This window comes from Haliotis rubra, unplaced genomic scaffold (genome assembly GCF_003918875.1).
Source record: "Haliotis rubra isolate DU_JTF1 unplaced genomic scaffold, ASM391887v1 Scf5, whole genome shotgun sequence".
Classification (NCBI taxonomy): Eukaryota; Metazoa; Mollusca; class Gastropoda; order Lepetellida; family Haliotidae; genus Haliotis; species Haliotis rubra.
In genome coordinates, this window is record NW_025767190.1 from 1,737,949 (window position 1) to 1,751,872 (window position 13,924).

General features: G+C 42.6%; 1 protein-coding gene across 3 annotated transcripts in view; it reads left to right on the plus strand.

Moving 5' to 3' along the window:
- Positions 1–13,924, plus strand: part of LOC124291674 (probable helicase with zinc finger domain) — a 62,317-nt gene that overhangs the window by 39,837 nt on the left and 8,556 nt on the right. For all 3 annotated transcript variants that reach the window (XM_046728722.1, XM_046728724.1, XM_046728725.1), the window contains 11 exons: positions 430–628; positions 1,002–1,109; positions 1,559–1,738; positions 2,361–2,560; positions 3,810–3,986; positions 8,462–8,690; positions 9,135–9,245; positions 9,905–10,026; positions 11,435–11,641; positions 12,227–12,480; positions 13,495–13,613. In XM_046728722.1, coding sequence (XP_046584678.1) covers positions 430–628; positions 1,002–1,109; positions 1,559–1,738; positions 2,361–2,560; positions 3,810–3,986; positions 8,462–8,690; positions 9,135–9,245; positions 9,905–10,026; positions 11,435–11,641; positions 12,227–12,480; positions 13,495–13,613 — 1,906 coding nt within the window. The remainder of the gene's footprint in view (positions 1–429; positions 629–1,001; positions 1,110–1,558; positions 1,739–2,360; positions 2,561–3,809; positions 3,987–8,461; positions 8,691–9,134; positions 9,246–9,904; positions 10,027–11,434; positions 11,642–12,226; positions 12,481–13,494; positions 13,614–13,924) is intronic.

Here is a 13,924-nt window from a genome sequence, read left to right on the forward strand (position 1 = left end):
TATTGATGTGCCCATACTGTCTAGGCATGTTGGGGTAGCCAAATGTTAGAGGATGTTAGCTTGTCATGGCATCTTGATGCCTAACATGGGAATAGTGAACATAAACCTTTCGTACAAGTCTCTGCTGTGATGTCACTGAAATATTTTTTAAAGCACCATCATATATTTATTAGGTGTACAGAAGTACAATCGGAGTGATCAGGTCACTTTTGGGACCGGGGCCATTTGAAAAATAAAACCCTCTGTTAGCTTCAGTTTCATTCACATGATTTCTTCTTGTTGTGGCTGTGATATTGAAGATTTTCTTTCTGTGTAGATTTTCTACAGATAATGTGCATTAGGCAGCAGGTGAAATTTATCACAACAGTTTTCTTAAAGATCTGTTAAAGATCTTAAAACACTGATATTGAACTAGATCTTTCCATGTAGATTTTCTGAGATTGGGCGGTGTCCATTTGGAGATAAGTGTACCCAGGCCCACTCGGAGGATGAGCTGAATGAGTGGAAGGAGCGGTTCAAGTTCCGGAAACAGCAGCTGCAGAAGGCGCGGGACAGTCAGCTCCATGGTAACACCTACACAGACCAGCTCATGGAGAGACTGACAAACACTGAGAGTCCTAAAGCTGTGGTAGGTTTTGGGTACATTATTTGATGACGGTACAAGATAAAGAACAGATACATTATTAAGGTTACAAATAAGGGCCTACTTGTGCAAGGGAGAACCCACTTGTACAGAGCAATACATTTTCCAAAAAAGAATGAAACTCGCAGATACCAAGACGAGGACTATTTTCTCTTGTTTTCAATAAGTCAATAAGTCTTTGTATCATTTGAGATTTGATATTAATGCTGTGTGCAGAGAAATGAATACAGACCTTGGGGTAATCATGACGACCTTTCAGGGTGAAATGATGACTTTTAGGATGACATGATGACTTTTCAGGATGACATGATGACCTCCACGCGATGCAGTTGATGTTATTCAAATTGTTTTGTTTCAGCTGGTTCACAACTTAGACTTTGTAAAAGTGCATGTCAACTCTGACCTTAAGGTCAACATGACAAACAAGAAGTGCACCAATGCCTGGACCTTCACCATCACCTCGAAGGTAAGAGATTGCAAACAGAAGGACTGACACACCAGACACACATGGGCAGAATCATGGACAGAAAGACATTCTAAGACAATAGACATAGTGTAAATAATATCTCATGTATAATTGATTTATATGGGGTTTTTTCTCTATGGTGTTTAGAGTTTATGAAATCCTTCAACAATTTCAAGGCATATATTGAAAAGCATATTCATTTACTTGGAACAATATTACTCCAGAAAACTTTAAAATGGTTTTGACACAGTGAACAATGTTCAGAGAAGGCAGCCTTCTATCCATGTTGATTACAGTTTTATTGCAGCAATTGTACATGGTGCAGTATGTCTACAAATAATAGCAAACCACTCACGCACTGACACACCCACACTCCCTCAGAACACAATTGTCAAGGTCCTGTAATTAGGGTAGGTCCCTCACGTCCATTCCTGCTCTTCCTTCCACAGATCTGCCTGCACAGCGTGGCCCTCCTGGATGACGTGAACCGCAGCTACTTCTACATCTCGTCCATTTCCGTGGGCCCCAAGAAGACACAGAAGTACCAGAACTTGGAGAACCAGTGCCAGGAGTGGATCAACCAGGACACTGCCAACAAGGGCCACGGTGAATACGTCTACAGGGTCAAGGTCAGTCACACCAACACATGCAGAAGATATGTTGTGAATCAAAATCATAACAAAATGTTTACACTTTAGTGGTTAGTTCTGTCAAGTTAATTTTCTTGAATTGTGTCCTTTGCTGAAGGGGTAACACGATATATATTATGTTAAAAAATTCAAATTCAGCGTTGATGCTTGGTTAATTCCTGTCTATCATAAAGGATGCTTTCCACACAACTTGCTCAGATTTAATATGCAATAATTTGTCCTTAGTTACATGTTGCTATGCAGAGAGTTGAGTATTGGTGTTCTTCCGCCTGTGACAATGTTTTTCCAATAAAATCTTTCCTTCCTATACTTTCCTTCCTGGACAACATTAAGGGCCAAGCTGTCAAAAGGTCCCACTTTGAGTAGCATTCCTTAGCTGTGATTGCGGGTGTAAGTTGCAGTTCACCATGATTACATTTTTAGGTTTGTCAGGATTTTTATTTTGTCAGTACCATACCCTTGTTCATGGTTTTTGCAAAAGTGGTCAGCAAGACCTGCATCACATTGTTTCCTATTACAGGAAGCTCTCATGCTGTGATTTTGTGGAAATACTGATCAGATTAGCATCAAACACAACTCCTCACTCTATTCTCCATTACAGGTTGTATTCAAGACCGACCTGTATGGCACATTCAGGCAGTCCATTGTCTTTGACTTTGGTCTGGAGGCGGTGATGGCCCGCGAGATGCAGGTGGAGTCTGCACCAGTGATGGACACTGAGAAGCTGACGAAGGACCTCATCCTCACAGACTCCAGCAGGTGGACGGAGGAGAAAGTGGAAATTACACCCTTTGAACCTGTGTAAGTTTCACTGGAAGAGAAAGGTTGGGGTTGGTTGGTTGGGTTGTTGTTTAATGCTGCACTCCAGCTATATGGCAGCAGTCTGTAAACAATTGAATCTGGACCAGACAATCCAGTTCAACAGCATGAGCATCGCACATGTGTCAACCAAGCAGTGTGTCTGACCACCCGATCCCGTTAGTCACCTCTTCACGACAAGCATGGGTTGTTGAAGACCAATTCTAACCCAGATCTGTAATAGTGATTTTGCAATCAGTCTAATTTGTGACAGCAGATTACAATGTCATTACACATTTCTTTTCAGGTGTTGATGCAGTCTCGAATTTGCAAACCATAATCATGTATTAAGTAGCAGACTCCATGTGCATTTCACATTAAACACAGTTGTGTTCAATTCAATACAAACTTCTTCTTCTTACACACAGCTGCATCTATGAAAACATGTTTTCTCAATATCTTAAAAGCCTCATTCATCTCCATGTTCCAAGCCGATTGCTCCGCTCGTCAAACTCCCTACTGCTTACACAGCCTCACGTCAAAACAGCCATGGGATCAAGATCGTTCTCTGCTGCAGCCCCCTATCTCTGAAACATTCTACCACTCACCCTAAAAGAAATAGAATCTGCTGATGCTTTCAAAACTGCCCTCAAAACTCATCTGTTCAAACTCTCTTTTCCATAGACATTGTCTACAATCTTTTCTCTTCATAGCGCCATTGAGCAATATCTTTTGGAAATAGGCGCTCTATAAATCAATTATTATTATTATTATTATTATTATTGTGTGGAAAGGGTAGCTGCCAAAAAACAAGTGCCAAGGTTTATATTCCTCAACTATTTCTGGTCTTTACTATTCAATCTCTGACAGCAGGTGTCACTTGCATATACTTCTATGAAACAGTTCTCTTTGTGAAAGTTCTTAGCACCTGCATCAGTGTTAGCTGCTTAGTAAAATTGTAAAATTTGGGCACAGGCAGGTAAATGTTCTGAGGAACATAGAATAACAGAACAGAGTTATTTCCCTCAGCCATGTTAAAATCTGCTGACATTGGGCTAAAACCATGACCCCTTGGTCCTTGGCCTGTCATCTTACCGGTGCTTGTAGGTTTCAAAATTGACTTATTAAAATTATCCAGCTTCGGCCTTCGCTGCAACTTTAACGGACACATGATACATCTGAAATACTATTCAAAGCATCTTTAGACGTCACTCACACACTTTTTAGATGATTTGATCATTGTCTATTTTAGTTCCAACCCGTACTCTGACACAGAGAAGAACCTCCTGTCTAAGTACACATTACCTCGGCCGGAGAAGCTGTCCATGTCAGAGACCATCATCCAGACCCTCAGCAAGGAGAACTACCGCCTCTGGATGCATGAGATGCTCTACCTGGAGGAGATGGCCCAGCTCAGCTTCGTGTCCCGGTCAGTCTCCACAACCCTCCTCACTATACACCTCCACTGTACTTCTGTAACTAACTGGACCTCTTAGTCAGGGCAGGTATGGAGAGATACATCAAAATATGCCTCCACTGCTGAAACAGATTACACATGTATACAGCTAAAATAGATAGAATTATCATTAAAATGCCCGCATGTTATCAGAAATGAGCGGGCCACTCTAACTTGATAATGCCCCCAAAATGCTTGACGACGGGCCATTATCAAGCCCATTGTTAGGTGACGTCATAAGTAGCTCAAATCTTGATGTTCAATCACCTACGGCTCCTTTGAACTTTGGTTCATTATTGATGAAGTTTCTGACTGAAATTCGTCACATGTACCTCTGCCATTACGCACTTTCTTGCCGGTGCCAACCTTAACAATTGTACCATAGATTACAACATGCAGCAATGAAAACATCTACTGGAACTCTAATGTTGTTGAGCAATGAAAAAAATGGCAGCTGGTAGTATGGGCAAAGGTCAAGGTCGTATGAGATCATGCTCAATAGTGACGTCATCTGTTTTGTTCTATGACGTTTCCATATTTGTAAAAAAGTGGGTCAATGACCTCCGTCGTTTGTTGTTAGCAGTAAATGCTTCAAAACCGATACCGTTGTAAGTTTTTAATTTTTCCTTATCCTGACTCATGCTTATTGCTTGTCTCCTTCCTCTTGCGAACATTAGTGGAACACTTGTATCTTCTTTTGAAGCTCCCTTCAATAAAAACATACGTAAAATCACTACTCACCATGAGTTATCCCTCTGGCGGTTTTGGCGGGAAAAATGGTGCCACCGCTTCCACATGCTTCACTCTCTCCTTCTTCGCCCTAGTGGATGGTTGGGAGAGCGCCTGTGTCTTCTATACGGCATTTTATCCTTTCATTTATTTGTTATTACCCTATACGTTACCTTTATAGGAGTTTAGGGAGTATCCTTCAACAATATGGTTTGAAATTAATTCGTAAATTTCACTGTTTATGCACGGTTTTGTCCGTGTTTGTTCAGTTGTTTACATTTCATGAAAACCTGTTCTCGTTGTAGGTTTAGGTTCTCTGCTGCAGACCCTCATTTATTGTGCCCTAGCTGCACAACACCATGTACTTCCAGCTCTCGCAGCAACCTTTGTCAGCATTTAACCAATTTTGAATTTAATAAATATATTTTTTGCGTACTTAGGCATGCAAAAGACAGATCCAGGCGACTTGTTCAAGTCATGGATAAGCCGGCTGAGTCCCTGAGTCAGATGACCCTCTTCCCTCCAGTGATCCGCCAGAGATCGAATGTTTGCGGAGGCACCTATTTAGCAGAGCCGGAGTGCACGACGCATCTCTACATGGACGCATCACTCCAAGGTTGGGGAGCACATCTCGACAACGACGTGTCAGCTGGGACATGGACCAAAGAGGAGAAAGTTCTGCACATCAACATGCTAGAAATGAAAGCAGTAGTAAACGCCATACTCCACTGGACCAACATTCTGCAGGATGCGCATCTGATGGTACATACAGACAACTCCACAGTGGCGTTCTACATCAACAGGCAAGGATCAACAAGATCATTGAACCTCCTTGACCTCTGCTTTCAACTGTTCGGCATAACAGATGACCTGAACATCCACATGAGAGCATGCCACATTCCAGGAGCCAAGAATGTGATCGCAGACGCACTGTCCCGTCCAACGCAGCCATCCTCAACAGAATGGATGCTACACCCAGAGATCTTCAAACAGATCATACAAGAGATGGGAGCACCACTAATAGACCTCTTCGCCACGAGATTCAACAATCAACTGATAACATTCGTCTCACCAATACCAGATCCACGAGCATGGGCAACGGACGCTCTAAGCATCTCCTGGGAAGGACTAAACGCGTACCACGCGTTTCCACCACCACCTCTAATACCGAGGGTGTTGCAGAAAATCAGCCAGACCAGGAACCTCCAACTGATTTTAGTCGCGCCCTACTGGCCAGCGAGAATATGGTTCCCCATTCTCATACAACTACCAGAGTGGATGAATCTACTAGTACATCCTCACACAAAGCAGGTGCACGGCAACCCAGAGGTGTTCCGACTACACGTGTGGACTGTATCAAGGCATGCTTGAACAAGAGAGGATATTCCGCCAGGGCAGCGAAAGCAGTCACACTAGCTCTACGCAAGTCTACGCGCAACTTGTACGACGACAAGTGGCGAAGCTTCGAGACATACGCTGCGAGGACAGGCTTTACAGCCATAAAGGCAACACATCCTCAAGTGGCGGACTACCTTTGTCACCTACGACAAACAAAGCGGTCAACACTTTCAACATACCTAGCGGCATTGAGCTCAGTCATCTCCATGAGGACGGGTGCCAAACTGACGAAAGTACCAGAGTTACTGGCCTTACTACGCTCTTATAAATTGGAGGACCAACAACAGAGATTTAAAGCTACGGCGTGGGACCTCAACGTAGTTCTACGAGATCTCACCAGCGACGTCTACGAACCATTAGAGAGGACATCCTTCGAGTTCTTGACGCGAAAGACGCTGTTCCTACTCGCCCTAGCAACAGCAGCCAGGATGTCAGAAATACATGCTCTGGACTACGAGAGAACACGATTTGATGAAAATCAAAACACCGTGCATATGGGACTACGATGGGATTTCATCGCAAAGAATCAACTGCCAGGTCAACCGGACAGACAATTCCACATCCCAGCATTATCATCCGTCCTTGGACCACAGGATACGCAGGATCTATCCTTGTGCCCAGTGAGAGCATTGAAAGTATACCTACAAAGATCCAGGATCAGGAGACGGAAATTCAAGCGTCTTTTCATCCCGATATCAACAGAGCCACAGACAGAGATCTCCCGCACTACGATATCAATCTGGATCAGAACTGTCATACTACGGGCCTACAAAGCAGCTGGACTAGATCCTCCAAGAGCCTCCAACCCACACGAGATTAGAGCTCTGGCGTCAACACTCGCTCTACATGGGAATTGCTCTATTAGGACAATAATGGAGGGCTGCTTTTGGAAATCAGACATGGTGTTTGCCAACCATTACCTGAGGGACATCGCCACCGAGGACGTCTCCAGCATTCACCATTTCGGCCCGCTGGTTGTTGCACAACAGTTGACAGTCCCTCAAAGGCGTTGAGACGAAGTCTCGCCCTTTTATCACATGACTTGATAAAGCCTACACTCGGAAGAGTTCAGCTTGGGAGTCTATATGCACGTCTAAGGACAGACTAGCATAAGTGATATGACCCAGTACTTGTAAGGATACTCGTACAGGAAAGGGTCGCTTCTCCACTTGATGCTTGCGTCAAGAGATGGAGTCGCAAAATCCATTTAAAATGTTAACAGAAGCCAGGACCAAAAGTTAACTATTGTGGTCCCCCCGTCAGAGACAGCTGGAAGTACAGGGTTACAGCAGCAGCAGAGAAAACAGCAGTGCCAACATGAAGTTCCCATAGGGGGGTATATAAGACGTAAATCACTACATGAAATCCAGAAGTAACTTGACCTGCCTCCAAATCCGACGGATTCTACAAGCATTAAGCATGAGTCAGGATAAGGAAAAATATGTAATTTTCTGAATAAAATTGATATTTTATACTTATCCTGACTCATGAGATAAGCCCTCCCAACCTCCCCGCTAGACACTTTTGGATTTCCCTGCAAATTAAAGTGTCGGGCTCATAAATCGGAGAGAGTGAAGCATGTGGGAGCGGTGGCGCCACTTTTCCCGCCAAAACGGCCAGAGGGATAACTCATGGTGAGTAGTGATTTTATGTATGTTTTTATTGAAGGGAGCTTCAATAGAAGATACAAGTGTTCCACTAATGTTCGCAAGAGGAAGGAGACAAGCAATAAGCATGAGTCAGGATAAGTATAAAATATCAATTTAATTCAGAAAATTACATTTTTATTAAAAATTCTATCCATTTTAGCTATAATAACGGTAATGCTATTTTTCAGGGCATTATCATTTGCAGAAGACCTCGGGCTTCTGCAAATGATAATGCCCTGAAAAATAATGTTACTCTGATAATATATGTAGAGCTGGGCCTTTAAGTCATGCACTTGGCATGGTTGGAATCCCAGATGCTCTCTTATGATATTTCTTTGACTGTCACTCTCTTGAACTGCTCTTGTTGTTTTCTCTAAGGGATGATGGGTACAGTGTGTGAAGCCCATTTCTGGTGTCCCCCGCTGTGATATTCCTCGAATATTGCGAAAAGCGGCATAAAACTATACTCACTCACTCACTCTTAAGGGATGAATGCTGGTGATCCTACCTTAGCACTTTCCATCCACAACAAACGAAAATGAGGGTATATAACAGAAAGACTTTTCTAGAAGAGTATCACTATTGACTGGTCCACACTACAGATCATGCTGTAGTGTTGATAATACAGGCTGTGGCCAACCACTTGTGCAACATTCTCATTATTCCTCTCAGATTCAATGTAAAGACATCCCTCCAGCTGGTGAACCGCTTCCTTCTGATGCCGGGTGCCCTGTCTACTGCCAAGTATGCCCATGATGGACAGCTGTTCGCGAGGATGAAGCTTGAGGATGACCTCTCTGAGGACTCTATGGGAGGGCGGCTCATCCTGATGAACTCCCAGATGGCACTTATCGCACCGGCCATCACTGATGCTGAAGGAAAACTGGCGCAGACAGACCAGGTTTGGCTTCAAATGTTGTTGTCTGTTTAAGAAAAATAGGGCAGTTCTGATGTTGAAACAAACTATATAACTATCTGTTTAAGGGATTAATATCCTGAAAGAGTTTATTAGTTCTAAAAACATTAGTATCCTTAGAGGTTTTGCAGATGTTTTGAAATATAAAAGCATTCTTTCAGAAGAGCGGTTCACAGGGGCAGATGTGTCCTGGAGCCAATCTGTTTCATTCTTCAGGATTGCACCCACTTGTTATAGCACAAATGCTAGATTTTAGTCAATTGTTATCCTTGGCTGATTATTTTTTTTCCCCAAGTTCGATGAATATTTGATTTGTGTAATACTTCTTCCAACATGCTGAATTACTGCTCATATCGGGTTAATCTCACTCACAAGGAGCAAAGCCTGTCCATAAATCATGTTATCTAGACTATGTGTATCTTTCTGTAGGTGTACGAAGCATTGATAGAGGACAAGGGAAAGAACTTCATCTTCCTGCGAGTCTCCGCCCGCTGCATCAAAGAACTCAACTTGTCATGTGACCAGGAGTTTGAGGCTCAGGTACAGTTAGTGAACAAACCAGGAATAGGTTGAACAACAGTGATTGGGCTACACTTGTCACATGACTGGGGAAGCCATGGAGTAACTTGTATTGCCATCACAAGCTGATGTAGGTGCATGTTGTGTAGAGATGGTTGGAGGGACACCTCAATGCGTTTTTCGCTCACAGCCTTTGAAGATCATAATAGTCCAATAGCCCAAGTCTACTGAGTTGTGTTGAGGAAAATTACACATCCAATGATGGTAGTCCTCATTGACAAGCAGCATCTGAGTTTTATAATTCTCAACCAATTTTTAATGCATCAATTTTTCTACAAATTGAAACAAATAAAAATGAGAGAAACTGTAAACAAAGTAAATATTTAAGGTTTAATCCAGGCCTCTGCTTTAGTAATTCTTATGAAACTTGGTCAATAACTTAAAAGAATGCATTGATAAAATGAGTAGAATGTGACAGAGAAAGGTGTATTACCTGTTTGACGTGAAGGTTGACTCCACAATAAGGTGCCATTTTATGTATATATATATATATATACAATATGTCATTATGTACACTTTATTAGAAATGTCTCCCAGTCATGACATTGCTGAAATATTGCCTATGTGACTTTAAATCACTCCCCAAGTATTCTATATGTGTCCAACCTGTGTTGTTCCAGGTGCAGTTCCAGCTGAACCGCCTTTCCAAGTGTGAAATGCACTCAGCTGTTGATAAACTGCCTACGCTGGACATTGTGTTTCCTCACAAGAGTGATCCAGCCATCCCTTGGACTCCAAACAGGTACTGTTGTGATGGCAGACTCTGGAACTGTTGATGATGGCTGTCATATAAGTTGGATATAGGCCAAAGTAAAGAAACAGCTATGGCTGTTAGTAAATTGATATCTTTTAAATGACAGTATAAACTATGTACAGGTGGAATTGGTATTTCTTATAGAAAAACAGACAAAACTGTAGCGGGTCTGCTTCAACTTTGTTTTTCTATTTTTAGGGCTCCCATTGCCTCTAGGCAGGAGACCTTGATTGTAATCGTTCGAGATTATTATTATTATTATTATTTATTATTCCACTCTGACTGGGTTCGGTATTTTTTCGTACCAAACATACCTCCTAAACCAATGCTCTGAATAAGCTGTGACAAAAATCACACAGATGCCCACAGGAGACCTATTATAATCGAGGTGAAGATATTCCCCTTAAACATCTCTAGGGGCAATAGCAAAGGGGAGATAATTCAAAATTAATTCCAAAATTTCAAAGTTTGACAGCAAATATCTCAAGAACTAATTGTTCCAACACTTCCAAATCTCTTGTACAGATGGACAATTGAATTCCCAACAATTTTGCCTGGACGGGTCAAGTCGCTGAATTGTACCGTTTGGCAGTTATTTTTGTTTTCAGTTTTTGGCCATGTTTTTCAGCAGTTTTCTGAGTAGTTTGCTCCCAAAATGTGTGGAGCTGACTTTCCATAACTGATGTCCAGTAACCATTGTGCAAATTCTGCACAGAAAGTGCCAGTATGATAGATGAAGTCTTGGTGATTCCAGAACACTAATTGTTTTGACCGTAGACCCATGAACAACTGAGATACAGCCTTTTAAAGAGGGAACTATTTCTTCTCCAGAACTTCTTAAAAGGTACATGACGCCCGTGACCACGGCTGTATTTGGAAGATCCGCTCACCTGTCAAAAACGTGTTCTGTCTCCGTTTTGGACGATTTCTTGCCCTCAAATACAATTCAAACACCGGTAACTCTCAAACCAACCGTCCAATTTCGACCAAAATGTACCTGTACAATTGGGCTATTAGTGTCGATTATAACTACTGATTGCTGTAATGTATCTCCAAAGACTAGCAGTGAAATCATTCATATTAACTAAAACTGTTAAAACTTTCATCAAATATGTGACAGACGCAATAGGCTAGATAGAACTAAAACCGAAGAGCCCGCATCGTTGCTTGCAACTATATTTTACTTATTGTGAATATTGAAGTTAGGATCATTCCCAAACATTGTCTCAATGTTTGTTTACACTTCATTAAGTATTAAGTAACAAGCAGCTCCTGTGTATGTGGGTACAATGATTCCAAAATTAAGTTATCACCCAAACTGAACTGATTTTAGTTCCTAAATCTCACCTTATTGGGACGTTGTTGTGCTGTTACTGACACAATGACTGTGCTCCAGGCAGTGGAACGGGGACATGGACAACAAGCTAAATGTGAAGCAGAAGGAGGCCATAGTGGGTGTAGTCACCGATCTCAACATCAAACTGCCGCCACTCCTCATCGTGGGGCCATTTGGGACAGGGAAAACATTCACCATGGCTCAAGCAGCTAAGCAGGTTCTCAAGCAGGAGGACACAAGGATCCTCATCTGTACCCACTCCAACAGGTGAACTGCCCCTCCTAGATCTGTAGTAGGTGCACACTGTGTTTCATTCTGTACCCACTCCAACAGGTGAACTGCCCCTCCTAGATCTGCAGTAGGTCCACACTGTGTTTCATTCTGTGCCCACTCCAACAGGTGAACTGTCCCTCCTAGATCTGTAGTAGGTCCACACTGTGTTTCATTCTGTACCCACTCCAACAGGTGAACTGTCCCTCCTAGATCTGTAGTAGGTCCACACTGTGTTTCATTCTGTACCAGGTGAACTGCCTTTCCTACATCTGTAGTTAGTGGGTCCCAGTAGGTCCAGGATATTTCATTCTGTACCAATTCCAGTTGGTGAGCTGCCACTCTCAGATGGGTAGAGCAGGCGTTAGTGGATCTTGGTAGGTCCAAGATGGGTTTTAGTTTCATTTCTGTAACAGCTTGTCTCGACTTACAGCTCTAGTCATATTTCAGCTGGTATGTGTGTTAAATAACAAGCAGTAAGTCATTGTTAATGAACAAGCAACACTTTGTTAACTTATTGGTTGTTGGATGTCCTGCTGTTATGAAACTAATCCATTTGATGTTCTTTGGCTGTGTTTGTAGTGCGGCAGATCTCTACATCCGAGAGTTCTTTCATCCTTATGTGGAAGACAACCACCCAGAAGCAAAGCCACTACGTGTGTTGTACCGACTGCGATGGGTGCAGACGGTGTCCGACATTGTCCTGGATTATTGTCTGTGGGACAAGTCCGTGGGGCTGTTCCGGTATCCCAAGCTGGAGGACCTCGAGAAACACAGGATTGTCATCACCACACTCAGCACATCGCGATACATCAGTGACCTTGACCTACCATCAGGTGAGCAGGATATATGGCAGCACTTTCGCAATCAACCCAAACAATTTGGCAATGTTTGTCTACATGTGAAAGAAAATAAGTTGTTTTCACAGGCTAATGAGGAGATTGTCATGTTATATACTACTCCAAAAATGTTAGGAAGACCCAATTGGTCTTATTACTGTAGTTAATCTTTCATGTCATGAATTGTAATATAAAACTATCAGGTTGTCCTTAATTCCTGTTTAGTTGTTCAGGGACAGCTGTATACTATAGTAGTTAGTATCCAGAAAACAAAGTTATTGATATTGATACAGCTTTGATAAACCCAGCCATGTCACAGCTTATGACAACTGCAGGTTGTCTTGCACCTGTTCCAACTAGGAAACCCCAGGGACAGACAACAGTGAGTGGGTTTAGTTTTATGCCGTTTTTAGCAATATTCCAGCAATATCACGGCAGGGGGACACAGGAAATGTTCTTCACACATTGTACCCATGTGGGGATCGAACCCAGGGCTTTGGTGTGATGAGCGAACGCTTTAACCACTTGGCTACCCCACCGGAAGACAACAATATTATAACAGGTTTATATGCCAATGACCATTTGCCTTGTTCAGACTTGACTCATGGGCTGCTGTGATTGAGCTGTGTTATTACTTACTTGACCTGTGCAGATCCGGGTTGGAATTGGTCTTCAGTAACTCATGCTTGTCTCAAGAGGCGACAAAAGAGATCGAGTGGTCAGGCTTGCTGACTTGGTTGACAAATGTCATTGTACCCCAATTGCATAGATCGATGCTCGTGCTGTTGATCACTGGTTTGTCTGGTCCAGACTCGATTATTTATAGACCACATAGCTGGAATATTGCTGAGTGCGGTGTAAAACTCACTCACTCACTCACTCACTCACTCATCCACTCACTCACTATATGTCGTGATCTGAGTGAATGTTTCTGCTTCTCAATGTCTCTGCATCAATATTTATCACAGGTGAGTATTGCTAAATGGTGAGGTTTGTTCTCTGTGCCCACAGGCTTCTTCACCCACATCTTCATAGACGAGGCAGCACAGGCTCTGGAGAGTGAGACTCTCATCCCTCTCTCCATGGCAGGAGAATCCACCAGGATTGTACTGGCTGGGGATCACATGCAGGTTTGTTACCCACTAAGTCTCTTCCACACCGAGTCACTTGTTACATCTTTCACTACTTCACTACACTTGTTTAGTTGGTTGCTGATATTTCACACACCAAGTCACTTGTTACATCTTTCACTACTTCACTACACTTGTTTAGTTGGTTGCTGATATTTCACACACCAAGTCACTTGTTACATCTTCACTCATCAAGTCACTCTGTTTCTTTCACTACTTCACTTACACTTGTTTGTTGGTTGCTGATATTTCACACACTTGTTACATCTTCACTACTTCCACTCACTTGCTTCTAGTTGGTTGGCTGACAC